At 53.2% G+C, this 26,894-nt stretch overlaps 10 protein-coding genes across 10 annotated transcripts; 4 read left to right on the top strand and 6 right to left on the bottom strand.

The window, feature by feature from the left end:
- Positions 1-755: 755 nt before the first annotated feature.
- PUNSTDRAFT_50189 (acid protease) lies at positions 756-3,110 on the bottom strand. Its single transcript, XM_007380513.1, has 8 exons — positions 2,757-3,110; positions 2,644-2,696; positions 2,543-2,590; positions 2,237-2,492; positions 1,872-2,186; positions 1,707-1,815; positions 1,219-1,657; positions 756-1,166 (listed from the first exon to the last, which is right to left on the bottom strand). Exons 1-8 carry the CDS (start codon positions 2,975-2,977, stop codon positions 886-888), a joined length of 1,722 nt encoding a protein of 573 aa, XP_007380575.1. The 5' UTR covers positions 2,978-3,110; the 3' UTR covers positions 756-885.
- A 1,015-nt stretch (positions 3,111-4,125) lies between these two features.
- Positions 4,126-5,192, bottom strand: PUNSTDRAFT_98024 (uncharacterized protein; the record flags this gene model as incomplete). The annotated part of the gene is made up of 2 exons (XM_007380512.1): positions 4,126-4,717; positions 4,774-5,192. The coding sequence occupies 2 exons, from the start codon at positions 5,190-5,192 to the stop codon at positions 4,126-4,128; spliced, it is 1,011 nt and encodes a 336-aa protein (XP_007380574.1).
- Positions 5,193-6,123: 931 nt separating this feature from the next.
- Positions 6,124-7,210, top strand: PUNSTDRAFT_59995 (mitochondrial carrier; the record flags this gene model as incomplete). Its single annotated transcript, XM_007380511.1, has 5 exons — positions 6,124-6,337; positions 6,405-6,508; positions 6,559-6,723; positions 6,772-6,975; positions 7,031-7,210. The coding sequence occupies 5 exons, from the start codon at positions 6,124-6,126 to the stop codon at positions 7,208-7,210; spliced, it is 867 nt and encodes a 288-aa protein (XP_007380573.1).
- A 978-nt stretch (positions 7,211-8,188) lies between these two features.
- PUNSTDRAFT_131233 (uncharacterized protein) lies at positions 8,189-9,049 on the top strand (the record flags this gene model as incomplete). Its single annotated transcript, XM_007380510.1, has 4 exons — positions 8,189-8,426; positions 8,482-8,581; positions 8,759-8,803; positions 8,833-9,049. 4 exons carry the CDS (start codon positions 8,189-8,191, stop codon positions 9,047-9,049), a joined length of 600 nt encoding a protein of 199 aa, XP_007380572.1.
- A 269-nt stretch (positions 9,050-9,318) lies between these two features.
- Positions 9,319-11,426, bottom strand: PUNSTDRAFT_131232 (MFS general substrate transporter; the record flags this gene model as incomplete). Its single annotated transcript, XM_007380509.1, has 14 exons — positions 9,319-9,387; positions 9,446-9,575; positions 9,662-9,719; positions 9,783-9,838; positions 9,897-10,033; positions 10,085-10,146; positions 10,206-10,240; positions 10,294-10,479; positions 10,536-10,699; positions 10,762-10,804; positions 10,857-11,025; positions 11,075-11,103; positions 11,156-11,182; positions 11,248-11,426. 14 exons carry the CDS (start codon positions 11,424-11,426, stop codon positions 9,319-9,321), a joined length of 1,344 nt encoding a protein of 447 aa, XP_007380571.1.
- A 798-nt stretch (positions 11,427-12,224) lies between these two features.
- Positions 12,225-13,700, bottom strand: PUNSTDRAFT_131231 (uncharacterized protein; the record flags this gene model as incomplete). Its single annotated transcript, XM_007380508.1, has 9 exons — positions 12,225-12,254; positions 12,306-12,413; positions 12,464-12,603; positions 12,658-12,715; positions 12,774-12,832; positions 12,882-12,994; positions 13,046-13,383; positions 13,436-13,514; positions 13,612-13,700. 9 exons carry the CDS (start codon positions 13,698-13,700, stop codon positions 12,225-12,227), a joined length of 1,014 nt encoding a protein of 337 aa, XP_007380570.1.
- Positions 13,701-15,632: 1,932 nt separating this feature from the next.
- PUNSTDRAFT_111342 (FAD/NAD(P)-binding domain-containing protein) lies at positions 15,633-18,102 on the top strand (the record flags this gene model as incomplete). The annotated part of the gene is made up of 8 exons (XM_007380507.1): positions 15,633-15,780; positions 15,829-16,302; positions 16,368-16,476; positions 16,713-17,127; positions 17,179-17,545; positions 17,607-17,745; positions 17,804-17,996; positions 18,061-18,102. 8 exons carry the CDS (start codon positions 15,633-15,635, stop codon positions 18,100-18,102), a joined length of 1,887 nt encoding a protein of 628 aa, XP_007380569.1.
- A 251-nt stretch (positions 18,103-18,353) lies between these two features.
- PUNSTDRAFT_124589 (NAD(P)-binding protein) lies at positions 18,354-19,808 on the bottom strand. Its single transcript, XM_007380506.1, has 10 exons — positions 19,737-19,808; positions 19,629-19,680; positions 19,369-19,575; positions 19,214-19,314; positions 19,059-19,155; positions 18,923-19,003; positions 18,855-18,867; positions 18,723-18,804; positions 18,562-18,666; positions 18,354-18,496 (listed from the first exon to the last, which is right to left on the bottom strand). The coding sequence occupies exons 1-10, from the start codon at positions 19,768-19,770 to the stop codon at positions 18,465-18,467; spliced, it is 804 nt and encodes a 267-aa protein (XP_007380568.1). The 5' UTR covers positions 19,771-19,808; the 3' UTR covers positions 18,354-18,464.
- Positions 19,809-20,428: 620 nt separating this feature from the next.
- Positions 20,429-22,354, top strand: PUNSTDRAFT_141537 (CFS1-like protein; the record flags this gene model as incomplete). The annotated part of the gene is made up of 12 exons (XM_007380505.1): positions 20,429-20,483; positions 20,541-20,700; positions 20,750-20,766; positions 20,826-20,884; positions 20,937-21,098; positions 21,153-21,175; positions 21,227-21,413; positions 21,465-21,653; positions 21,709-21,830; positions 21,887-22,017; positions 22,071-22,282; positions 22,337-22,354. 12 exons carry the CDS (start codon positions 20,429-20,431, stop codon positions 22,352-22,354), a joined length of 1,335 nt encoding a protein of 444 aa, XP_007380567.1.
- A 2,513-nt stretch (positions 22,355-24,867) lies between these two features.
- PUNSTDRAFT_131227 (cytochrome P450) lies at positions 24,868-26,803 on the bottom strand (the record flags this gene model as incomplete). Its single annotated transcript, XM_007380504.1, has 7 exons — positions 24,868-24,937; positions 24,997-25,272; positions 25,317-25,804; positions 25,855-25,970; positions 26,024-26,169; positions 26,225-26,645; positions 26,713-26,803. 7 exons carry the CDS (start codon positions 26,801-26,803, stop codon positions 24,868-24,870), a joined length of 1,608 nt encoding a protein of 535 aa, XP_007380566.1.
- Positions 26,804-26,894: the final 91 nt, after the last annotated feature.

The following is a 26,894-nucleotide window of genomic DNA, read 5'->3' as shown; positions in this document are numbered from 1 at the left end:
GAGCTGTGTGGAGCTATGGTGTTTCGAGGAAGGCGCCTCGCAAGAGGTCCACTCCTTACGGGCCATGAAAGCATCGTCTTGGGGTATTTCGAGAGAGTCAAGCCGACCTTCGCCGTCGTTTGACTATGTTTAACAAATAAACTTCATTACAAGTTGGTTGACCGAGTGGCATGCGTGGGCAGGTTCACACGCACCATGGGTAGAAGATGTGATTTCAGCTGCCGGCCTCGAGCATATCCATGAGCCGAGTGTCTTTACCGATGCGAATCTGACAGAAGTCGTCGTCCGGATTGTGCACGGCAAACGCAATCGTCTACGGCTTGTGGTACACTCCCAGAGGCTGATCCCCCAGTGGACCCGCATCGTGGGCTTGAGGCACGGTTTCTCCTAAGTTATCACGGCATCGGCAAGTTGCATGCAGTATGGGGTATGGAGTCCGAACATGAAGCAGGTAGAGTCCAAGTTCCAACACGTGTTACAGTTGGTGGGGCGAGTGAATTTCATTCCACCACGCGGCGAATTTGACGCGTGCTCGTGTGCTGAACTCCGACTACATAAGTACCGATATTCGAAAGCAACGCGGGGTTTGCGACCGAGGTGCCAAGTGTCGGTGAGGATGGAGAAGGAAGGCGTTATACGAACTGATGATAAGCCACAGTCTGTCTTGAGCTCAACAGGCCCAAGGGCCAGTAACTGTCGTAAAGCAAGTCCTGGCCAAACGATGCAACTCAACGATACCATGATCGCTGCTGAATGTCGCGGCAGGCACGCCGTCTGGGCCAGCATGCGATGATGATTACGAGCTATCAATAAGCTACTTCACGCCATGATATAAAATGCAATGTTAATGTCCGTGCAGTACTTGTCTATGATCGGTGTGTCTACTCAAAACGTGCAGGAAAGCATTGAAAGCACAGCAAGGATAACCATCCAGGCGCCAGTGCGCGTTGTTCGTGTGATAGTAGCTGAGCTCGTCTGCTGGCTAGACGATGCGGTGTTCGAAGACGTTGACGATGCGCTCGCCTCAGCGCTCGCCGTGACCGCGGTGGCGGCGTCGGAAGGTGATGCCGAGGCTGACGACGCCGTAGCCTCAGCCGCATCTACCGTGTCGGTGGGATTCACAGTTGTAACCGCGGCGCTCGCAGAGGGCGCGACCTCGAGAGTACCTGCAACACGAAATGAGCCCGAGTAGGGAAAGCAAGGGTATCAACGACATACTCTCGAACAAACCGCCCTCAGTTTGCGCATCGGCAATGGCTTGACTGAGTTCCGCCGTCGTGTCGCTCGTCACGGTAGACATGAACCCGATACGAGGCGGATCGACGGAAGGGTGTGTGAGGTTACCGTAGTAGAATGCGACCAGGGTGCTCTTGAAAAACGGGTCGCCGAGAGACCAGCTGAACGTCGCGCCAACGCTTGGGGGATCAGTCGCGACGATGTTGCTGGCAGTGCAGTCATTTGGTGCGGGTGTTGAAGCCTGGCGCAGGAAGTCCAGTGGATCGATGGGGAACGTCTTGCCACCGATTTGGAACGCGAGGGTGTGAGGCGTCGAACAGGAGAACGTTGGGTCGGCGGTCGGGTTCTTAGCATATGCACGAGAAATCGTGGATAGGATGTTATCCACGACATCAGTTGGTCCACGCATGAGCGAATTACCCTGGACAGCGTGTCAGCGCATGCGCTATCATAAGGGGGTCGAGACTCACAGTATCAATCAGTGCCGACAATGAGTTCCCAGTGAGGGATCCGGTCTGGGTCGTATCCGCGAGCTGCTGCCCATCAAGGAAAACGGCATCGAGCTCCACCTCCCAACGCCTGACGGGAACGGAATGAGCCTTCGATGAGGACATGCGGTTAAACATCTTTCTCACAATGGATAAACCTCATTGGGTGCAAATGTAGGAGGTTGAATCCCCCCAACCGCGGGAGAGTAAAGCTTCACGGGGACCCACGTCAACGACGAATTGTCGACACCGTCAGGCAAGCGTCCAACGGTCAGCGCGCCGTCATTGCCACCGATCTCGATCGTATCCCTCTGGAGGCTGATGGTAAACATCGGCTGGTCAACGTCGCCGCTCATTGCTATGCGAGAGAGCAACGGCCCATTGTCGGGGATGGAATCGATGAAATCGTCGGTTGTGGAGGGATTGTTGGACTGGACATTCACGATAGCGCCTTGTACAAGGCTAGCCAGCTAATATGAGCTCATGAAAGGTTGTGAAGCGACAGAACTCACCTTTCGGAAGGGAAGCCCAAGCCAAAAATACCCGCAGCATCGACAGCACTTGAAACGATGGTGTTGTCGGTGAAGTTGACAGCGGCGAATACTTGTTGAGGTACTGAAATGCCTGCTATGGTCGCGGTATCCTTGACAATCGGTCCCGTAGCCTGAGTTCCAGTAGTGGAATCGCCGTAGCGCAAGGTGACCCCGGCGCCCGTGTTGTTGGCTGTCGCCGTCGAGTACCTGGTACCATTGGACTTCGCGCAGGTTCCTGTGATAAGGAGTGAGTGAGGAAATGCGGAGAACGCGAGTTTAATTAACCTCCTGTACAGGCGTCTGAGATGATCCAGAGATCGCTTGACCCCGTATCTTCAGTGCACGTCAGCGCCAAAAACCACATGCATGCAGCGGATGATTCGTACCTAAATGCGCGCTGGTAGAAGTACTACCCAGGGTCAAACCCACAGTGTACTGACTGAACGTGTGTTAAAATAAAATCAGATATGCTATGCATAGGTAAAGAAAGCAGGCATACAAGTCTACGAGATCCCCGAGCTCAGCTTCGCCAACAGCATCGTTGCGTCGTCGCACTCGGCCCGTCCTCTTCCTCACGATTGGGATCTCAAAGCCACGTCCAGCGCCCCTTCGAGAGACCGACTCCCGCTCTTGCACGCGACGTTGTAGTGGCAGACCACGCCCAAGAGGAGCAAGCACGAGAAGAAGCGAGAGAACAGACCAAAGCTGGGATGAAAACATAACAGCGGCCCGCGCAGACGTGAAACTGAAGAGTATAGGGAAAAGAGGGACAGGGCGCAGATGTGCTCAGCACAAGAGGATCTCCGAGTGGGCTGCCCAGGACTTATATACGACCCTGATCGCAGTCTGGAACGGAACCGGCACCGCGTTGTGTTGCGCATCAACGGCGCTTCTCTGTGGCGAGCGGTCGCTATTCTCGTTCTTGTTCTCTTGTTCAATGTGTACCTAATTGTCTGCATCCTTCTCCAGTTACCCGCATTGGTCCACACCTATGAAGCTACCTCAGGCGACCGGGTCAGTTCATATCCTGTTGTGATGCTTGAAGCTTGCGTAAAGGATCGAGACAGACCGTGCATCGCCTTCCCCCCGCCTACTCCCCATGTTTTCAATACCTTGGCATACAGTTACCCATTGATTCTAGGTGTGCACCTGTGCACCAATCATCTCTTCCCTTGATGGTCCCATGCTCCACTGATTGTCCCGCACTACTGGTCCAAACCACGCAGATCAGACCCCGTCTCACGACTCGCACAGGTTCCGGCGCTCTCGGTCGTTACACACTGATCTGGAGGGGCCCTACCTGACGACGAATAGCAGTCGATTCACCCATCAACATCTCATTGGCTGCTCACGCTCATGCCTGGATTCGCTACTTGCACGCTAGGAGATGGTACTGGGACACTGTGTAAGCTCAATTGGTCCTAGCGGATATCGTTGGCGTGTAAACGACAAACGCCATCTGACGAACCCGAGGTCCATTCAGTTCACAAGTTTCCGCCTAAAGAATGTGTTGATTGGACCCTTACCGTCCGCGGGAGTGAATATTGTTCATCTTGCGCGTCGAACCAGGGAGTCGTGCGAGCGTGCATAAGGGATCAGGCCTATGCGTTCTCTCCTTGTTCTTCCTCTGAATAAGGCGATCAAGCTAGAAATATCTCTGTGTTACATAAACGTCCAGTATAACGCCGTGCATAGGAGCTGGACGAGCAGGGTGAGGTAATCTGATCATGGACAAGCATAGACACTATTCGATGCCACTATGATGGAACCACATCGTTGATGATCTATTAACATTTGTAACAAAATCACGCCGCGATCTGACCAGACGACAATCCTTTGAACGATTAGTTGCCCGCACCGCCGCATGATCATGTCCGAGTCGGAGCACCAAGTGCCAGAGTGACTGCCTCGAGGTAGCGGAGGTCATGATTGCTTTCATCAGTGATAGCCTCGAACCCATCCTCGGTCCACTGGAGACCGTTCTCCAAGAACAGCCCAACAAGTCTCGCAACCTCGATGAGCTCTCTCTGCTCTTTCGTAACCTCCCCCATAGCATGGTAAAACGTCTCCCAGAAGAGGTCCCGAAGTTCCTGCTGGTTGGGATGATAACGCCAGCTTTCCTCCACGGTTCGAATCCCTAGCATAGCCTCGAGGCCCCCGAGCGACATACCGAAAGGACCGATAACGGCGTCCTTCCAATCGCAAATGCCCATCAGACGGCCCGTCTGCATGCTCACGTGGATGTTGTTCTCCAGCAGGTCGGCGTGGTTGGGCACCAACGGCCAGTCGTTAGCCAGCAGCCGCGGGAGCATCGGAATGAGGTAGTCCAGGGTCAGGTGAAAGCGCGTGGGCAGCCCTTGTCGAAGCTTTGATAGATCCGACGAGTACTCGTTCAGTAGCGAGGAGCGACTTGGACATTGCATTGAGCTGGGCGTGTTGTGCCAAGCCGAGGCGAAAAATCTGCGTTAAGAAAGTTACCTGCGCTGTCTGTGGCACGGGGGAACACAATGACGTACCTAGCGAAGTCGGACACCGCGTGACGAAGAAGGCTGAAATTGTTCTCGTTCAACCGATCCCGGGCAAGATACATGGCGATCCCCCCCACATTGTTCATCGTATAGACGTAGAGTTGGCCCAGGTTTCCAGCCCAACAGTGGGACGGCGTGAACCCAGTGTAAGCCTTCTCGACGCAATCGATGAGATCCATGTCCATGACCGAGTCGCTGGCACGAAACTGGACAACGCAGGTCTCATCGTCGGAGACGACGGTGTAACTGTCCGCACCTTGCACAGGTGTTGGGCGTACAGACGTGCCTGCAAGCTGTTCGGCCCGTTGGTCGCATTGCTGCTGCGTCGTAGGATTGCTCTTCTCGAAGAAGTTCGCGATCTGGAACTTGGAGAGCGCCGCGATGCTATCCTCCATGATGTTAGACATGGTGTATCGGTTGTTTATGGCGGAGAAGAAGCAAGGTCTTAATCAAAGTGACCAGAGGACGGCGGTATTCAACTCGAGCTACCGCTATGGACAGCCTACACGCGAATACGGACAGCATTCGAAATCCATCAAAAATCTCGGTCCAAACGCCAAGACATTGACACGGTCCACGTCGCCAGAATGCGCGGAAAGAACGGACAGCATAATGAGTAGCGTGTTGAGGCAGCATGCGGCCAGCATAACTATTATATAAGCCCCCTATCACGTGATACGGCGGTTGCCGACCTCATAAGGTTTGGCTCATGCACGATCCGGGAACATCACGTGATATGTGTGACATTCCAAAAAAGGCTATTCGTCGTCTGCTGGCGCCGTCTCGCCGTCGTCGCTGCTCGCTGCTCACTGTTCTGGCCTCTATGGATGACTAGCACCTAGTATATGAACTGTCCAAGTGTCTGACTCCATCAAAAATGCGCATCCGCACGAAGTCGGAGCGAATACACCGAGAAAATGTAACTGAGCCCAATACTATTACTTCGTTCGCATCGTATTCTTCCGGATTCCGTCATACAAGAGCTTGATGGGTAGATGCTATGATAGTTCGATGTAGGATTGACTCGATGCGACGCTAGCTTGCGTCCCATCCACAATTTTACCAAATCGGGACTGTGACCGTGATGTGACTGCCTTCACGTGATGTTCCCGGATCGTGCATGAGCCAAACCTTAGTATTGTAACATACAACCGCACCTGTCCGCGTCGGAGTCGGACAACCGCGTCGGAACGCGCCTTGCCTGCACCGTTGTCCACTTGCCACATTTGCTCGTCACCAGGTCCGCCTGAAGACATATCTCTGTCAGTCGGACTAGACACCAGAGTTGCTATAGAGCTCCGTATGGCTACCGGAAGCCCGTCCTTCACTCAGTCCTTGATGGTGAGTAGTCCGTCATTGGCACGGATTGGTTCCAAAGCGCTTTCTTCGGCGCAGGCAGGGGGTGCCGCAGGGACGGCTGTAGACCTTCTGTTTTTCCCAATAGATACCATAAAAACGCGCCTGCAATCTTCTCAGGGCTTCGTCCGGGCTGGAGGCTTCAAAGGGATATATAAGGGTGTCGGCAGCGTTGTAGTGGGAAGCGCGCCTGGAGGTTCGTGACCAATGAGCTGCTGTGCGACATAAGACCGACGGCTTATGTTTTACGATCTTTGATGTAGCGGCTGCGTTCTTCTCTACTTACGACACTCTCAAACGAACCCTGCCCTTCCCTGAACATTTAGCACCTGTAAAGCACATCATAGCGGCTTCAGCTGGAGAAGTTGTGAGCATTTCTTTCTGTGATAGCTAAGCTTTGCTAATCTCAGTCAAGAGGCGGCATGTTTGATACGTGTACCTACCGAAGTCATCAAAACCCGCGCTCAGACATCCACATATGGCACTCTCGCACAAGGGTCATACGCGGCTGCGCGAATGGTGCTCAAGACGGATGGGTTGAAGGGTCTATACAGGGGTTTCGGAACCACCGTGATGCGGGAGGTGCGATACTATCATCCACCGTCAGACCTGGGCTCAGTCGCTTCCTAGATCCCTTTTACTTCAATCCAATTCCCACTATACGAATTCTTCAAAGCCCGCTTGTCGGTATATGTTGGCAGAAAACCACTCTTGGCACACGAGGCGGCAGCCTGCGGAAGCATAGCTGGTGGTATAGCAGCGGCACTGACAACCCCTTTGGATGTGCTAAAGACGCGAGTAATGCTGGATATTAGAGTAAGTTCCGTGCGGCTCGTCTCTATTTTCACACTAGGGACATCGTAACATCTCTCTTACTATGCACTCGCAGGACCCTACCAAAGAGAAACTCCCGACGCTTTCAGCACGCTTCAGGCAAATCTACGTGCAGGAGGGAGTCCGGACGCTCTTTTCTGGTGTTATCCCTCGTACTCTTTGGATATCAGCTGGTGGCGCGGTTTTTCTCGGTGTTTACGAGTGGACAGTCAACGGCTTGATGTCCTACTCCTGATCTGACCCCTTTGTGCTCCGATGATATATACTTATTTCGGCGACAGCCTACACGCGAAACAAAGTCACCTCTATAAGATCCCATTACGGCGCACCGTGTTCCATTTGCGTGCTCTACTGTCTACGCCTCTTCGGGCACGACCGATATGGCTTGCCTTGTCGACATTCGCAGAGTCGCAGGAGTGGGTAACAACGTAACCGCCACCCATCGAAATCATGGCCGAGCTCCTGAAATTTCTAGTGCTACGCTATAGCCAGCGCTCTTGCACTGAATATGAGCTCACCTCTTCCTGCCCGTCCAATGTTGGAAGACAGGTGACTTCTTTTCCTCCAGAGATTCTCTGAACAATGATTAGTATGTGTATGGAAGGTTGGCAGGTCTTCTGGGGATTCCTACTCGGAAGCGCCTCCGTGACGATACGGTTGTAAGCGTGGCTTCCCCATGATGGATCTCCTTACGAATTTCTGATAACATAGTCATACAGACCACTCCGACAAGTCTCCCTTTACCGCCGTCCACCCCGGAAGCACGTCTGTTGCTCCCGACCCCTGAATCAAGACCTCCTAAACGGTTCCGGCCGGTTAGTAGTGACGTATATTTCTGAATCAGAGGCCCCTTCATTATTATTATGCATTATACAAGATGCATTATTCCGGGAGAGGCACCAAGCTCGTCAAGTCCGTCCCCCTTTGTTCAGAAGCGCCAAGCTGGTCGGTGCCTGAATGTCAACAGCCCTCGTAAAGTAAGTGCTTGCTCCGTGGGCTATCTCGCTGTCGACATGTCGAGCGATCCCCTTCACGAACTCCCAACGAAGAGGTTCCGTTCCACTGTTATGCGCCCAGATTCTTCGCATGCGACAAGGTTTGTCTATGGTTTGATGGCTATCCCCTTTCTAAGGTAATCCATTTGCAGCGACAAATCATCCTCATCGGCGAAAGAAAATGTGAAGAATATCTGTCGAGCAGCCAAGAGGAGGCAATGGAAGGTGATGCATTCAACGTCGATGTCGCGGCAGAAGCACGAAGGTACTTCGAGCGTACCGTTACTGCCCTGCATCCGTCCACGAAGGTTCGCAAGGTCCTCGGCCTTCTGAAGGACATTGCACGGGATTCCTCACGTCAAAGGCCCAACAAGACTATCATATTCTCGCAGTGGTCTGAATTTCTGACAGAAGTCGCCTTGATAATGAAAACGCGTGGCACACAGTTTGTTCACCGTAAGTTTCAGTGCCGTGGAGTCAACGCGCAACGAATGAACTCATTTCTTCGCAGTGGACGGCGAAATGTTGTTGGAGGAGCGCCAGAAATCGACCGATGATATCAAGCGATCAAAGGCATGCAATATTTGCTACAACTGGGGCAGGCGGCGCTGGTGGGTCAAGATACTTCTGTGTTCCTGCATTCTCGCCTGACAATCTGCATGTGTGACACCGGCATCGACCTCTCTTGCTGTAATTATGTCATCTTGAGCGATCTATGGTGGAACCCTGCTCGTGAAATGAGTCTCTCTTGCCCTTGCTTCGCTCGCGGACTGCTCATATATCCATAGGGACAAGCCTTTGGTCGAGCTCATCGCATCGGGCAAATGGGTCCAGTGACTATATACGCAACCTAAGATACCAGCGAGGGCGGCATGCTCGAGGAGCGTCTAGATCATTGCGTTCTGAACATGCCCCTGTACCACCATGCTCAGTTGCAAAAGAAGAAACGTGATCTGGCTCATGCAGTCTTGGCCGACTTGGAGGAAAATGACACCCTTGATGTGAAGGACATCATCGTGCTTTTAACGCATGGGCGCCGGGTGGATCAGGCCGCCGTCCCCGGCGTGGAAGTCCGGTAATACGAGCCTATGGTCATAGATGATGCGGCACCTATGGACGTTGACGGTGACCCTCAATGGCCAGCGGACGAATACACCGGTGCATCAAAGAACGAAATGCTGACATGCATATCCATTCATATCACTTATCAGACTCTTTTTGTACGGACTGTTCCATGATACCCTTGAGCAACGCGAATGGATCTGCGCGACCCTTGAATGTTTCCGATTATCAAGATGAGGTACTGAGAGAACAAGATACGCGAAAACATGCGCCAAAGAATCATTCTCTATTTACGCCTTGTAGACGCATGCCACGCCGCGGCGATGAAGCAAGCGGCGCCCACCGCAACGCACACCTAAATCATGGACATTTGAGTTCGCCCAGGGCGATCACCAGCAGGACAAGGCACGCACGCATGAGAATATGATAGCCCTCGTCCAGTGAAGGTCATTCGTGCTTCCGGTACCAAGCAGGGCACCCGCGATGGGGATGCCAACGAGCGCAGCGAAGCTGTTTGTCGAGAACGCGACGCCCACCCTCAATCTGGTAAATTACGAGGTGACAAGCGTGGTAATCAGCTCAGTGCAGATCTCGCTAAGCATAAGATCGGATGATCGAGATCAACGTACCCAATCTCGGCTGGGCTACGCGAGAGCGACGCGACAACGGCTACGATGAGCGCGAGATCTGCAGGAGAGATCATCAACGCTCATGACATATGGAGGGCTAAGATTCAGAGGTGTGGCGCACATGCTCCCGATGCAATTCCATAGACGGCGGCGACTGCGACCATAGAGCCTGTGTTTCTACCAAGTAACGGTATGCGTTACGATCATGACTGGAACAGGAAAGCCGTTCGCGTACTTGATACCAAGTAGAGAGAACATCAGTCCTGAGCAGATGATCGTGCACGGGATGACGAGCTTAAACGGGCCGATCTTGTCTGCGAAGAAGTTGGGTAAAATACGGCCGATGACGCTGCCAGCATTGAGGATCGCTACCTGGAGATACTGTCGGTCGGAGGATGTATGCGGTACCGATGGATAGCTTACGGAATAGAAGGCCAGATTGAGGTCGACGCCGTGTTCTACTGCGTAGAGTTGGATGTAGAATGCTGTGAAGAAGAGGGTGAAATCACAGCGCAATTGGCTATCGTGGATGTGATAGACGAACCAGGAAAATACACCGTGATCTGACAGAAGAAAGATCTGGATGATGTAGTGAGCGCAAGATTGGCATATCATAGGCGGGCCAGGTTCACCCCGTGATAGTGAGCACATAGGCTACATCACTGAAAAGCGTTTTGAGACTCGTGGGCATCGGTCCGCCTGCCTTCCTCGGTGGGATACGAGTCCGCATCGTCAGGTTGGCGATCACTAGGCATCCAAGGATCATATATCCACTGGCGCGCACGGCGCCGTGAAATCCGATTCTGGAGAACAGTTGACTGCGAGAAGACATGAACACGCATTATAACGGCGCCATGAAGCACTGAACACTGACTTCAAGAGAATGGGATGGATGATTGCGCCGACGGATGACCCACTCAGTGCGATACCTGAAGCCAAGGCTCTCCGCCGACGGAAGTAGTGGGTGGGTATACTAACAGAAGGCGTAAAGACGAGACCGAGGCCCAAACCCATACCGACCGCTTGAGCAAGGAACACCTACGAGAAAAACGATACTCGAGGTTAGCGCTGTGAAACCTCAAGGTGTGACGATGCTGAACCTGATAGTACTGATGCTTGTTGGCTAAAGAGAGCATGAATAAACTGGGATGGCCCATCAGCGAAGGCGACTTCGTCTCTGTGTAGCATGCCTTACGAGAACGTGAACAGCAAGGATCCTATGAGCATCATGGGTCGGAAGTAGCCGCCGTCGAACAGCCTCCCAGCCCAGAGGCCCATGATGAGAGGAACAAAGAACTGAAAGCTGCCTATCCAGCTGACGGTGCTCGCGGAGACATTATTGAGATATATGCGGGTGTAATAATCTGACCGTTGCGTTCAAGTCATGCTTAAAGAGGAGAGGTCAGGACAAACCTTGATATACTCCGAACGCGTTGATATAGCTGCGTGCCTTGAGCACCAAACCTTCATCACGATCGGACCAAGGAAGCTCACCCGAAGGTCGCGAAGAGAGCAAACCACCTGCACAACCGTGTACGAAGTCAATCATCAGAGCACAAAAAGAGCGCCGATGCAACGACACTGACGAGCCACAGACAGTGAGCCATGCCCGAAAGCCGCCGTCAGGGAAGTCAAGGGCAGGAGGTGGCGCAGGCGCTGCAGGCTCGACCGGCGATTTCTCCACGTCCGCTGCCGCCGTCTTGCTCTGCCCGGCTTCGGAGACGATGGGCGTCGAGTCGAGAGAGTTGGTGGTTTGCTCAGACATGACGTCTTTTTCGTCGCGTTCGACGCTCGTCGTCGGTGGTGGGGGACGCGAAGAGCGGGTGCCAGTCCTGGGGCTCCGTTGAACCTCCCTGGCACCTACTGTGCTCGAGGCGGCGGGCACGGCGATGGCACAGAGCGGGGCGTGGGTGCCGCGCGGCGGAATGAATTCGACAGACGCCCGGCCATCCTCAGAACCAGATCGCTGTTCACTGCTGTGTCTTAAGATAGCAAGACATGGGAGAGCGTAGCCCGGGTGTTCTGACGTAACCGGGCTTCCATTTCATCACCCGCGTGCCGGCTTATTACGTTGATCGCCGAGATGCTCCCTCGGTTCGCTCCGGTGAGCTGAGCAGCTCAGCTCATGCAGATCAGCCGGCGCAGGCTCAGCGCCCTTCACTGCATACCGGCAACGATAAGCGAGAGCTCCGTGACGGCCAGCGTCTGTCGGGGCAATTTTAGGACCGAAAACCAAGTTGGCTTCATTGGCATTGAACACACCGTTTGATGCCCAATTCGGGTTCTACCCAATCCCACCTCCAGACAGTGACATGGGAGAACCAATAAATATACTATATGGTACAGTAGCGGGTAACCCGCGGAGCTGTAGGTACAGCGATCGTCACCGCGTTAAGGAGTGACAAACTGGGACATCCGAGAATAGCATATGAGCCCCTGGCTTCAACTCGGCCGGATAAAGCGGCAAGGTGGAAACAAGTGGTTATGGTATAAGGCCGTCGATCTGTTACACTCATACCAGTCGAGAGCTCGCTGGTTGAGTAGGTATAGTAGTCGGTACAAATCACTCATGCCATTGCGACGGGGGCTGATACTGGAGAGAACGTTTAGCATGACCGTTGACAAAAAGCTCGGAGGATCTCACCTTACGGGCATCCGACAACTCGATAGCGCCCACGGTGACGGTCTCGCCTGCACTAACATCCATCGGATCCGGGTCGCTCTTGATATCAGAGCCATACATCTTTGAAGACTGAACACAACGTCAACTGACGAATAGCACGCGTAAGCACGATGTCCTACATATGGGTTGGATCGGTTAATGTATGTGCCCGTCGTGATTCCGACGCCGCTGGTGCCCGTGGTCAAGCGTGAGGGGCCGGTATGGCCCTCCCTGAAGCTTTGACGGGCATTGAGTGAAGTCAGCAGCGAGTTCGAGTACACTGACAAATTCATTGAGGCGGCGTCATCTCATCGACGGAACAAAATAAACTGACGCTTGGACACTAAGAAGTAAAGGCCCAAGAACACAAAGTTGTCGGGCATGGTGGCAAACTATACGAGGGCTCAACGTCAGTCGACGGTCAACGCCCAGTGAGTGTCAATCACTTACGCAAATGATATCAATGACGGTGACCGTCGAAGTGATTAAGCATGTCTCGATCGTGAAAGCTGCGGCGTGATGAGCTACCAATTGATGCAGGGCGCCGGGTCCACTCACTGAGCATCCGCTGGATCAAGCGCTTGGTGTTCGCGAACGCCGTCTGGTTTCGTGACAAATAGTAAACAAGAGCTGCCGCTATGCACACGTCGGCGGCAGTTGCAACGCCGAGACTGAGCCGGACGTCAGCGAGGACTATGAACGATCGATTATTCAAGACATACCCTGTACGGATACTCCAGCCGAATTTCTTCTCATAAACGGCGACGTCGCGAATGTGAAGCGAGCCGTACGTCGTGACGATGCTGAGGACCAGCCTGAGCAAACACAGGATCGCGCACACCGCCGTCACGATGTAGTTCTTGCCGAGGACCCATACCCGTACGGTGAAGAACGCCTGGCAGGTGCACGCTACAATCGCCGTGACCACGGTGCCAATGTCGAGCGACCAGACGCCGAACTCCAGGACCGCTGGGTTGAAATAGTTGGCGATGGCGTAATGGTACGCGGCATGCGCTATAATCGCACAGTGGAAGGCGTCCATGACCCAAAGACCGCCCACCTAATCGACGATGGTGAATTTGAGAAGGCACCATGCACGGGATTTGACTTACCAGCGCCTTCAATCGCATCTTGTCCGTGGGGAAGTTGACATAGTAATTGTACGTCTGCAGCGTTGCTATACCGAACAAGCTGAAAACCAAGGTGTGAACGATTGTGACTAACACAAACGGGTACATAGTATTGCATCCTCCCGTTCATTCCATCTACAACTGAAAACCATACTTACAATACGGAGACGATGACTCCGACATAAAGGGCACCGAGCGTGAGTCCCAAGCTCGGGAGCGGAGGTGCTGGAGGTGGTGGTGCGGACATGACTGGTACACCTCGCTTGCTAACAAGGGCAAGGAAAGTTCGGAGGCAGCTAGTCTGCACCAACTCCAAACAACGTAGAACTAAAAGCAAGCCTTTGGACCAATCCTTCTCAGTCGGAGGCTGTGGTACGGGTCCTGGCGAAGTTCGCGTGAGAGGGACATAAGCGTGTCTCCACGCGCGCAACGGAAGCAGTCCCCAGGTTGCAAGGCTAACTGGAGGGGTTCACATCAATTCCTAGAACCGAGTGTTTGGGGACGTGATCATCAGGACGGCTGAAATGGGCGCTGGTCGGTGCCGTAACTTGCTATCATGTCGCGAATCCGCCGGTGCGAGAATAAAACCTTGAGCAAAACTGCATGCCTTTCGCACGTCATCATCACAGAAACGGTGTGATGGTTGTCTTGTTACTGAATGCCTGGAAATAATTGAACAATGAACACGGGAGTCCCATTTGACCGTACCTCAGGCTGAACACAACCTCCACAAGAAAACCTAAGCGCGTCCGAGCACTGCTACGTTCGCAGTCGTTCCGTCTACTGAGGACGCGCGATTGCTGTACACGCGGACAAACTCAGGAAAACGAGCGATTCGCGCGTCACCTGGCCGCAATGTCCGATTCCAGCTGGAATGGGCTATTTCGGGCGCCTCCTGTCGCGTTGCTTTCCCGGGCTGGAAGGAGCCATTCCGCTCTTCTCTCATTGGATGGTGTTGACGGTAGTCTAGTCACGACCCGGTGGCCTATCATTTACGAGCGCACTGTTTGTGCAAGTGACCGGACTGCTCCATGTGCAACCAGCGAAGCTGAAGCGACAGCACCTTGCTATTATCGTCTTTCTCCCAAGGAAGTGGAGAAGGTGATCACAAGACGGACATGAGCGCCCCCGTTTACGCCACGATGCAGTGTGAGCTCGCTGCCAATCACGGATGTTAATGCGTTAGATGGTCAGGAGTGAGTCAGTGGAAGCAGTGTGGGAATGACGACCAGCACGATAAATAAGCGCCCGAGCATTGTCACGACTTTGAGCGTGTGGCCATCCAGCTTGTCAATTCACTCGCGACTGGTCGTCTCCGCTGACTGCGTATCCGCAGATTGTGCGACGTAACACCGCGGGCTCCCAGGCGCGGGTTTATCACACTTTCAAGTCCCTAGTTTGGCTTCCACCCTCCATCGCAAAGTTTGAAGGTCCGACCTGCCCGGCCTCCGTGAACGAAGACATGATGCGATAGACGATGCTGTGTATCACTGGAGGCATGGAAGCTGCTCCCCTTTCGGACCATGTTCCAACGATTATGTAGGTTTGGGTATGCAGACCGTTCCGCACTACATCTTGGCCTGATCATCAGTTTCCCTAGCTTTCCGAAGTTGGATAGCGGAGTCCCGCCTTATTTCCCTGAAATCGAGAGCAAACAATATATAGCCCTTGACATATCGTGTCATCAACTGCATGGCGACTGGGGCCAGAAGACTATCTTCAGAATCTGCTCGTGGCGGTATGTTTGCTTCACAGGCTGTGTAGTCGCCGAATTGCCTGCAAATGGAAGCACGAGCCTGTGGCCGCAAAGTAAATGATGACTGCTTACTTCCCTGAATTAACCCATCACACCTACCCAACCGAGCTAGTGTGGACGTTCAGCTCGTCACCCAAACGCTTTCGCACTGCGAAAGTCGCATCGACCGGCTTCACTCGCATGTCACTACACGGGCAACATCAGCGTGCAAACCGCGTTGGCACGAGATGAAACCAGTCATACGGTTATTCGCATGCCCGGATCTCATTCAATCGCTCAGAATTGATCCCAAGACGTGCTTATCCTGCACATGTTCTCTTCTCCGGGCATATTGTGCTGCACGGGGTGCAATGAGGCTGACACATTTGCAGCAGGTTGAAGTAGACGCTTGAGGCTCTCGATTCGCCCTCCAAGAACACCACGATGGCTACGGACCCTACCACCACACCTGCTCCGCCCGCCGAATTGCTCACCATTGCCGACAGCTGGCTAGCGCGACTGGGCAAGGCTGGCGCGAGCTCTGACCCTGCGCAGTTCGCCGCTCTTTTTCTGCCGACCGGATGGTTGCGTGGTACGTGCGTTGGACCAACATATATGATCCATACTAATGCTGTCCCAGACCTACTATGTTTTGGATGGGACTTTCACTCTCTCGAAGGGCGCGAGAAGATCGAGTCTTACCTATCGCAAGATCATGAGGGCAAGGGCGAACCTTCGACGCGTTTGAAATACGCCGCACTGAGCGATATGAAGATTGAGACGACTTCGAGCCTTGGACCACCTTCGCCTTTCCCGATCCCTGGCGCTCCTTCCGGAGTAGTCGGGATTATGGCCACGTTCGCGTTCAGATTGGCCAACCCGGACCGCGTGGGTCGAGGGCTGGTGCGACTGGTGCCTGACCCTTCGCAAGCCGGTTCTGGTGGCGGGCCTAGCTTCAGGGCCTTGACACTGTTCATGAACATTGAAGATATCGTGGGACACGAGGAGCCGAAGGAGCGACCGCTGGGCATATGGGACGAACACAAGAAGACTTGGCCTGAAGTGAAAGCGGAGATCATTTCAAACACTGAAAATGATCCCACTGTCTTGATTGGTCAGTGACCTATCGTGTCTACGGACGACTAATTCCGTAACTAATACAATACTCTACGTCAACAGTCGGAGCTGGCCAGGCGGGTATGATGTGCGCCGCAAGGATGGGTCGCATGGGACTTCGCGCCCTTGTGGTAGAGAAATCCGCCCGCGTTGGAGACGTCTGGCGGGCAAGGCGAGTGATCATTCTTGTGGTATCTCAATGAGAAGTCTCTCAAGGCACTCGTCCACAGATACCCAAATTTATCTCTACACACTTCCGCGCATCACTGTGCGAGTGAGTAACTTTATGTGACCTGTGCCCCTCGTGTATCTCAATCAACTGCTCAACAGTGCTGTACCACCCGTATCCGTGAGTGCACTTCGCCACTTTCCCATCTGTCATACTAATCTTAGCTTGGTGCATCGTAGGAAGACCTACCCCAAATTTGTACCTAAAGACATGGTGGCAGACTTCCTGGAGGCGTATGCCATAGGACAGAACCTGGTCATCTGGCAATCTTCTGAAGTCCTCTCGGAGCCGGCGCCCGCTTTCGACAAGAAAACTGGGCGATGGACTGTTGCAATTCGCAGGACCATCAAGACATCCAAAGGTCGTGAGACGTTCAGCTTTGTCCTCGCTGCGCGGCAACTCATGACGTGCCTAGGAACCGAAACACGAGTAGTGCATGCGCGTCCCAAGCATATCGTAATGGCCACCGGTAATGGGCGTAAGAATGTACCGAGATGGCCCGGAATGGACAAATTCAAGGGCGAAATCTACCACAGCGACGACCACAAGAACTTCGAACGATGGGCGGGCAAGAAAGCTGTGGTTGTCGGCGCCGTGCGAACGTCTCAACTCTCCTATGGCAATGCAGAATTGACACTTTCGTAGTGCAATGCAGCCGCGGACGTTGCGCAGTCCTTCCTGTCGCCTATGCATGGTGCCGCGGAGGTGACGATGGTTCAGCGTTCCGCTACCTGCGTAATATCCTCTAGAACGGCCGACGCCGCTATCTTCTCTACCGCATTCGCGGAGAGCCGTGCGATCGAGGATGCCGATTTTGCCAATCACAGCATGCCATACCGTCTGGCCATGAGATTCGCCGCGGGCGGCGGTACAGCACGCCTCAAGGAGATGGACAAGGACATACATAACGGCCTCCGCGAGAAGGGCTTCCGCCTGACGTGGGAGATCGAACCGGGTAAGGGCGAAGTCGGTCTCATCGGTTTCTTCTTCGAGAAAGTCAGCAGTGGCACTCGTGAGTCCCAATGTCTTGTTACGCGCTGTCGCGCAATCTTATTCTCGTGGTGTCTCTCCAGTGCTCGACTTCGGATGTGCGCAGTCGATCATTGACGGCAAGATCAAGGTCAAGAGCGGGGTCGAAATCGACCACTTTGAGAAGAACGCCGTTGTCTTTGCCGATGGCTCTCGTCTTGAAGCCGACGTCGTGGTTCTGGCGTAAGCATCGCGTTAGCCCCGTCTTCACTATTTGGTACTCAATCGAATCGAATCTTAGAACTGGAAACAAGCCCATCATCACCAGTGCTACAGACCTGTTCGGCCCCGGTGTTACTGAGAAGATCGGGAACAAGGTATGGGGACTCGACTCCGAAGGAGAATTGACCAAGTGCTACCGGCCAACTGGGCAACCCGGTTTGTGGTTCAGTCCGGGTGCCTTCCAGCATTCAAGGTTCTTCAGCAAGCATCTGGTGAGTGTATTCCCTAACACTCGAAGGAAAGTCGTACTCAGGGTCGCACTCCATTGTAAAACAGGCGCTCCAAATTCTCGCTCAGGAGCTGGGATACACGGAGTAGGTCGTGGGATGGATTCTGAACGCGGTCGCTGATGACAACGTTTTAGAACCTATGATGCACCCGGGAGCGCACATTCGTCACTCAACATGAAAGCAGCTGCGACTAACATTGAAACCGACTCTGGAGACGGTTTCGCTATCAGTTGCAACCGTTGTCACATCATGTGATGCGAGTTTACATGCGGGTTCCAGTGATTGGCTCGCGTGTTATTGGGAGTCAATACGATCCGTGATTTATTGGACTATATTCCAGCCATCGTATGCAAATCGCACATGTACAACGACGAACACTAAATATATCTTGTCCCTAAGGGAACATATGTTCAATGACTTATGATGTGAAAGTCGTGGCATGCGCTCGCCTCAGAGTTTGCATTTGAACCCGGTGTCCTTGGCTGTAGCCAGTGTGATCAGAATGTCAAGAACCATCGATTGAGGCACAAACACGAATTGTACGTACTTGGCAAGGGGAACTCGAACAGGTTGACGGTGTCACCGATGGCCTCCACGAAGGCACCGGATAGCTTCGAATCGGGCTTCAAGAAGACGTCAAAGGCCCGCATGACTGAGGAGTAACATATTAGGATGGTTCGGGGATAACATGAAGATAGAGACACGTACTGGTGTCCTTTTCCACTGCCCAGCCGCGGGAATTCATGCCTTGTAAGACCACATCAGGCATCAGGGTGGAATCAGTGCTGCCCTATTCGCAGTGTCAGACTCATGAGAAGAAACGTGAAGGAATGCATGTACAGGTCCTATGGCGCTGCGGTGAAGAGGTCAACAACACGTGTCTAAACACGGAACACGTCTCTACGTACTTGATAGTGATGTTCTTCTCGTTCTCAAGCGCGATAGCGGTCGCGCGGACGAGCCCGAGGACCCCATGCTTGGAAGCCGTGCTGCAGGGGAGGAACGGTTATGCACAGCGTCTAGCCGGGAAATAAGTATACGCACTAGATGGGCTCCCCGCCGAAGGGGTGGAGTGATGATTGAGAAGCTGTGACGATTATGCGGCCCGGCGCGCGGTGCTTGCGGAAGTGGTTGATCGCAGCTGTGTTGCTTCGTGTGAGCCCTCTTGGATCCCGCAGGAATGTCGCAGTTTGCCTCACCTTGTATGGTGTAAAGCGCGCCGATTAGGTTGACTGAGATAGATGTAATGTTCGGTTCGCCCCTTTGGAATGGGAAGCCGATCGCGGCAGCACCTGCGTTGCTGGGCACGATTGTTCGGCATGTATGAGCAGTGCGTGAAAGCGAAACGGCGTACGCAAATACGAAGCTGATGTTGGATTTGCCGGTGTGTTTTTTCAGGAGTTCTTCGGTGGCCTTGAACATGCCAACGACCGAGTCCCATTTGGTAACGTCCCCTGAGATGGCAAACGCTTTCTGGCCAGCTGCGCTCCCTTGCGCGTTCAAAGAGTCCGCAACCTTCTGCACTTCCTTCTCCCTGATATCCGCGCACACGACGGTGGCGCTAATGTATATGGTGAATTGAATGCGCGTTCGGTACGTAGCAGCGGGGCGTACCCGTTACGGTACAGGTGGTTGACCAGGTATTCGCCGATCCCCGACGCAGAGCCTGTAAGAACACGGGCCTTAGACCGGTACGACGACGTCGGACGCGACGCTACTCACCCGTTACGAGCGCGGTCTTTCCTTGGTACATCATGGCGCTCTCCAAGGTCAGGCCGGTGTCGGGACCGGCAAAGTGGAGGGCCGTTGCCGAGCATCACGGACGAACAGAACGGGGAGTTGTTCTCATCAGCGATAGAGAGCAACGTCTTCTCGCGGGCTGGCGTGGGAAGCGCGCTGGCCGTGGCAGTGGTCTGCGCACTGGTCAAGCCGGCCCAACATCTGGCGATCGCGCTCTTCGTCCAGGCAACGACGATCGCGGCACGGCTCACCCGAGCGTTCACAGCGTGACTGGGACGAGGCACCGCGCAATGATCGCGCTTCTCCGGCGGTGCAGCCTCACTCCGTCGCCGATGCTTCCAACTATATCTCTTCGTCTTCTGGAAAGAACATCCCAGTGATGGTGCGAACCCGGCTCTACCCTTGGGACATGCTGCAATGCAGTGGCCAAAGCTATCAGAATATTCGCATTTGCTCAAGAAGGCGCCTCCCGCCGGCCAAGCTCCTCGTTCTGCGCCCAGAGCCCACTGCCACGACCAGTGTGTTCTTTCTCATGCTGCAGTCCTTATAACGGTACCGTTAACGGAACTCCATTGTAGCTTACTTGATCCGACGCGAGGCCCGGAGATCATCAGCGCTCAGCCAACCGCTGCTTCCGTCGCGAATATCCATAGATTCTTGCCTGAGCAGCAAACATGACCGTTGCACCTGCCGCTCCCCGTGGACTGACCTCCTGGTTCAGATCCTATGGTAACGTTATCTCTCGAGTATTCAGCGTCGAGGAACTTCATTGACCCAAATCGTCAGCTCGGTCGTACATCCTATCCGTCCTCGCGCAAGGCATCCAGATCGGCCAGCTAGAAATTCACGACGGTGATCAATCCTATGTGTTTGGCAAACCATCAGAGACCATCCCGGTAGCGCAAATATCTGTGTGCAGTGAGAAGTTTTGGTCGCGTTTATTCCTGTCAGTATACCTCACGATTCATTCGAGCGAAGGTTTAACGTGTTTGTAGATCCAATGATCTCGGATGTACGTGAGAGTGACATGCTTCCACTCCGTTCCGAAACATGACTGATGTTTCTGACCAGTCGCCGAGTCGTATATGCTCGGAGAAATCGAGACAGAAGATTTGCGACTCATATGCGACGTGAATATTCTGGCATGCTTTGGCGTATGCAATGCTAATGTAAAGATCGCAGTTATGGATATACAATGCTCCAAATCTTGGTGGACTCGCAACGACGTTCTATAATGCCTTTGCTACTGGCTACAAGTTCTGGAGCGGACTGTTTGGCCAATCTCCTTCCCGATCAAGACTGAATGCGGTCGCTGGATATGATGGCTCCAATTCCATGTTCAAGGTGCCGTCCCATCCGCAGCTTGATAGCTATAATACACTGACTCCTCCGCTGCAGGCGTTCCTTAGCGAGGAGATGATGTCAGTCAACGCTCGTCGACGAACCGCGCCTAACTGACTTCCACGACGCAGGTATTCGTGCGCTCTATGGAGCGACGAGGAGGGTGGTATAAACGGAGACCTCACTGACGACCGCAAGTCTTCCGACCTTGAGGCCGCCCAGAGGCGGAAGATACAACATGTGATCGCCAAGGCTGGCATCAAGAAAGGCGATCGGGTGCTTGAATTCGGCTCAGGCTGGTGCGGACTCGCCATAGAGGTACGAGCGTCTTCAACCCCTAAATGTCGATGTTATCCTGACATGGCTTAGGCTGTCCGCACGACTGGATGCACGGTGGACACCTTGACACTTTCCGTGGAGCAGAAAAAGCTCGGAGAAGAGCGCATCCGGGAAGCTGGGCTGGAGGGATCCATTCGCGTCCATCTGATGGATTACCGCAAACTGCCTCCGCACTTTGAGAAGGCGTTCGACGCGTTCGTCAGCATTGAAATGATTGAGGTCAGTGGTTCCTTCCCGTCTCAGGGAGCTGAGTAATCATTCTATTTTCCCGCAGCATGTTGGCACTCGCCATTACAAAGATTACTTCTCAATGGTGGACTGGGCCCTGAAGCCGAGAAATGCGACGGCCGTAGTGACCTCCTCAACGCTGCCAGAAGCTCGCTACACAGAATTTCAGTCAGTTTTCCCCGCATCACGAAGTTGAATGTATGTGAAACCCTCTTGTCCACCAGAAACCCCGATTTCAGCCGTTATTATATGTGGCCAAACGGGGCGCTCCCTAGCGCTACCGCCCTTGTGAACGCCGCAAACTCCGCTACTTCAGGCCGCCTGCAACTTGAAGCAGTCGAAAATCACGGACCTCGTCAGTCTTTTGCATCTGCCTTTAGACTAATATCTCATCCTCATTCAACCTAGACTACGCTCGAACACTGCGGGAGTGGAACCGACGCTTCCGATTGAATGTTCCTTCTATCGAGCAAGACATAATAGATGGCCATCCCGAATTCAAAGGGCACCCGCAAGTGCTGGAAGCATTCAAACGCAAATGGCTCTATCTTTTCCCCTCCGCCGAATCCGGATTCGCCAACGGATATCTATCCTGTCACATGCTCGTGTTTGCACGCGACGTGAGTCTCAGCTATGTGGGCTGTTTCGCGCGCCGGTTTGACACCGATGCCCAGATGAACACGAGATGTTGATCGCGATTATTTCTAACTTTAACCTTGGGGATTCCCTTTAGACGACCGGCCTGTTCTGGCCCTTTGCACGCATCGTGCAGTGTACTTCTTCTTATCTTGGGTTTTGGGCATTAATCCGATCATATGGCTATGACTTGTATTATCATGTCGTCGATAATGAATGTGTCGCGATTTAGCGGAGAACACCGGACTAGCATTCCCATGCATCCCAGTGAGGTGTACAGTAGGTGTCGCTGGGTGCTTGCAGCATGCACACCGGGAGTTGTAGGAGCGTATGATGTTGCTTCCCGTAAGTATTCTATCCTGTTTCTCACAGGCATGCTGCAACCGCGAGAGCCTGAGACCGCGCGTCCCAATTGGTACGGTTTGTGTCCGGAGCATCCTCCCAACGAGACTCGAGAGTGACTGTTGTTCTGCTGCGGATTCGTTGGACATTCCAGTGATTAGTAATACATCATGTGCTTGGAACAACCTCGTAACGTCCAACGTCTTCGATTCGATCTCTCAGGAGCAAAAGCGCTTTGATACGCTTGAGGCTAAACTATGCGCCACGACATGTACTGTCATTACTCTGATGCGAACATTACTCTGACTTCGAAGCACGTTCAACATCCACAGAACGTCCAAGAAGATCGCAGCGGTATCGCAGCTCGTCATCAGAACATTCGATTGAGCCACACCCCCAAATATACGCGGGCTGGAGCTGAGGCAGTCCGTGACTCCGTCGACGAAAGGCCCAGCACTATCTTGCTGGTGCTAAAGTTTGAATCAGACACCGAGCACGGGGTCCATCAGTCACCATTACTAATATGTTTACCAGGAAGCATTCCAGTTGTGCAGCGCCTTTTGTCTGATCAGCCAAGTGTAATTTAGACATAAGTATGAAGCATCCAATCTGACGGCATACCTTTGCGCTTATATCAATGAAAGGCACAGGAACGAGGTGGGCTACCCATCTGGTGATGGAAAATGTCCAATGTTCCGATCGCCTTCAAAATTTCGGCGATATGATGCGCACGAATCCAATCGCTCTTACTTCGGATACGAGATGATCGGTGACCAAACAAGGTTACAAACCCCATGATCGGCCCTTGCGTTTCTATGAAGGTTATGATGCATCTATACCAACTCTCAGGGGTTTTGTGACGAGACTTCCAATACTGGAATCAATTTCCGCATATCAAGCAAATCGGAGCTGAGCTGAAGACGATGGCGGCTTGCTTTCACGACCGTATACGAGCATTGCTTTCCGGGTGTGTATATGTATAAGTATGTCTAAGCTCCCCGGGGCGTATGCATTACTTGTATCTATTGAATCCCGTTACAGGATCTCGGACATCCAAATGATTGGGGTCGGGGTCGCAACACGCCTTTACGTGTGCTATGCACTTCACCAGGGTTCACTTGTCGCATGGCACAGGAGCTGTCGAAAAGGCCGACAACGGAACGAGGCTGAACACGACTCGTTTCTAGTCTGCATCCTATAAAGCGTGGCGATTGCAGTTTCTCGCTTCGCAGCCGAAGAAGACTAAGGACAACTGCTATGAAACATCGTGCAGAGGCATATATTATATCGATTACGAGACGCGTGCCGAACTCCCTGCGGGCTCCTCGGTCGCAGACGTATTGTATACACAAGCAATATTTTTGCCTCAGATATGCAACTTAAATGCACTAGCGCGGATCTTTCTGTCCCTGCAAATTCGAGGGAAAGTTTCGACAAGTAACCGTGACATAGAGCTTTGAACAAACTTCTTTGGCACACAACGTTAACAATCTTAGTGTAGCCAGACGTACGAAAAGCCTTTTTTGATAGGCCCAGTGTAGATAACTCTTGACCGCCGTCTCGGCGAGGTCAAACTCAAGCACGGCTCAAGCACGTTAGCACATGAGGACATGAGATCAAGATATCCCAACTTGGTATTCAGTATCTACGACTGAGATACCATCGGTCATCGGGGTCATAAACCCGTTTTGGCGGCAGTAGAAAAAAGTCGCAGGCAACGAAGCAAAGACACAGCTAACCACTAGTAGGTAGCTTTCGGGTAGAAGTCCTCATCTCGGTGGTGAGATACTGACGCCTGCTCGGAGCAGTTCGAAGTGCATCGCATACATGAGGCTGGTCCTATCTCTCGTCGGCGTGGGACGTGATCTCAACATTCCAAAAATACTGTCGAGTGTGGGGCGCCTGATCGCCGATTTGGGTCGCGAACACGGCCGTGTACAATTGTACGCCTCTCGGGTTTCAGAACCAGAATGGAAGCCGCCTCGTGCAGTGATGAAGCGGTTTTTGCGTTATTCCCGGCATAAGCTATGTGAACGAGTATGGTCACATGTTGCGTGTGGCCGACCAGACTGGATATCGAAAAATGAGTACGTATGATACATGAAGAATATTGGAACAATGCGCGTGAAGGTTCGTCATTCGCGTAGCATGCAGAGCAGGATCATGAATTTGGCCTTATAAAACGCGTGGTTCGGGGCGTCAAGGTTGCAATTGGGTCCGACAAATCTTAAGACTCGATGAGTCGGATGGCAGCGTCTGAACGCGGGGTAATAGAGCATTGAAATTCCTCGGGATGACTAGACCACCGGCAATCATCAGTGAATACTCAGAGGAAAGCTGAGAGTGCACGACTTACGCGACAATGGCTCGAGCAAATCTGACTTCGGGCTTGATTTCCTTCCCAGAGGAGTCACAGGCTTTGAAGATGTTGAACGTCGCTAGTATAGATGTTACACCAAGAAAGATTGAGTTGTTGGCCATGTAGACGCCAGGACACGCGCGACGGCCGAAACCGAATATCATAGTCTCAGGATCAGGATTTAATGCGGAATCGGATTCCGGCTTTTCGAGGAAACGATCCGGATTGAACGTCATCGGGTCTGGGTAAATGTCTTCGTCATGTAACATCGCCCTGCAGAGATGAGGATAGGATGTGGCGGAGAGTGTCATTCTTACCAACGGTTGGTGATGATGGAAGTTCCTTTTGGTATCCAATATCCATTGTATTGGTCATCTTCGGTCGTTGCATGAGGCAGCGCTACCGGGGAATCGCACGTTAGCCATGGATCCAGCGACATAGTAGGAAGCTTGCCTATAGGACCCGCAGGAGCCCATCTGTGTATTTCCTTGATGACAGCTTCGACATACGGGAGCCTACCCCTGTCAGTAAATTCGGGCAGCCTGGTTGGTTCTCCCGGTGCTTGGGCTCCAAGGAGTGCATCCAGTTCCTCTTGTGCCCGACGTTGCACATCAGGGAACAGAGTCATCGCCAGAAAGAAGTTGGCCATGTAGCATGCGGTGGTATCCGTCCCGGCAGCATACAGACCACTCGAGACCCACATGATGAGATCTGCGCGTTCGTCGGCGGAGGCACCAGGTGTCGAACCCGACTCGATATCGGACAGTAGCTGCGAGGTGAAGGAGGGTATCGCAGTCCCCGCAGCCTGAAAAAATTACGTCAAACACGATACAATAAAGAAACCCTTTCGCGTACCATCTGGTTCTTGACCCAGGCGAATGGCACTTGGCACAGATCCTTGACCTCCTCTCTCCATTTTGCTGCCAATCGCTTGAATCTAGCACCTGGGAACCACGATGGGACATATTTCACTGGTATGTGTTTCAGCTCCCGGGATTCTTCGACATTCCGGTCAAGAACTCACAGATAGGTATCGAGTCGACCATCCACCCAGGCGCGGAGGCTTGTTCAGATATACGGATTCGATCATCGGCCAAACGCACAAAGTGGTCGTCGTCGCTGTCTACACTGTAGCCATACGTGACTTTCAGGATGACCGCACCAGCGTTCCTGTGGTGACGTCCGTGAGCTGAACTGAGGAAAGAGAGTGCGAATTGTTGGTCACCGTCGGATCAGCGCTCGAAACTTCTCCGGTGTCCGCAGCAAGCCTCGTAGAAATTTGCGCAGTTCTTCGACTTGCAGAGGCACGTAGGTGCTCGCCGCTCTCGGGTTGAGTTGAGAGTTTAGCAATCGGCGATACTGCCGGAACCGATCGCTGCCATACTTTACAAAGAAGACGGAGTTTCTACGATCCAGGAGATCGCCGAACATGGTGCTCGACGGGCGGTCGGAATAGATCGCGCCGCGACTGTCGAGTAGCTCCATTGCAACTTCGAGCGAGTTTATGACAAGCATATCCTTGCCCAACAACTTGAAGTAGACTATGGGCGAGCCGTATTGGCGGCCCCATCTCCAGTATGTTATCCACGACGGCACGTCCTTAGGGAACTTGGAGGCGATGCCGAAGAATGGTAGACCTTTCGGACCTGAGACGGCAGAGATGAGAAAACGATGAGCGCATCGGCAACGCATCAGTCCGGCAGGTATAAGCACCTGGGGGTAAAGGTGAGCGACGCCGGCGGGAAGCATGACGGACGACGTAGCCCGTCAGCGCAAGCGCGAGGACGATTGTCCAAGGATGCATCGCTGATGCACCAAGTTCCGCGCATGCTGGTACCCTCTGGGTCTTTAACGTCGAGCGTCGAGCGTCGAGAATAGTCCTTTACACGAACACG

Source organism: Punctularia strigosozonata (genome assembly GCF_000264995.1).
Source record: "Punctularia strigosozonata HHB-11173 SS5 unplaced genomic scaffold PUNSTscaffold_2, whole genome shotgun sequence".
Lineage (NCBI taxonomy): Eukaryota > Fungi > Basidiomycota > Agaricomycetes > Corticiales > Punctulariaceae > Punctularia > Punctularia strigosozonata.
This window is presented reverse-complemented; position numbering and strand designations above follow the sequence as displayed.

Coding starts and splice junctions, on each gene's coding strand:
- PUNSTDRAFT_50189 (XM_007380513.1), bottom strand. CDS start 2,977: ATGTTTTCATCCCAGCTTTGGTCTGTTCTCTCGCTTCTTCTCGTGCTT. Junction 2,187..2,236: donor TTGGGCTTCCCTTCCGAAAG/GTGAGTTCTGTC, acceptor TTAGCTGGCTAG/CCTTGTACAAGGCGCTATCG. Junction 1,167..1,218: donor TGAGGGCGGTTTGTTCGAGA/GTATGTCGTTGA, acceptor TTCGTGTTGCAG/GTACTCTCGAGGTCGCGCCC.
- PUNSTDRAFT_124589 (XM_007380506.1), bottom strand. CDS start 19,770: ATGATGTACCAAGGAAAGACCGCGCTCGTAACGG. Junction 19,681..19,736: donor AAAGACCGCGCTCGTAACGG/GTGAGTAGCGTC, acceptor GTGTTCTTACAG/GCTCTGCGTCGGGGATCGGC. Junction 19,156..19,213: donor CGCGCTTTACACCATACAAG/GTGAGGCAAACT, acceptor GAAGCAACACAG/CTGCGATCAACCACTTCCGC.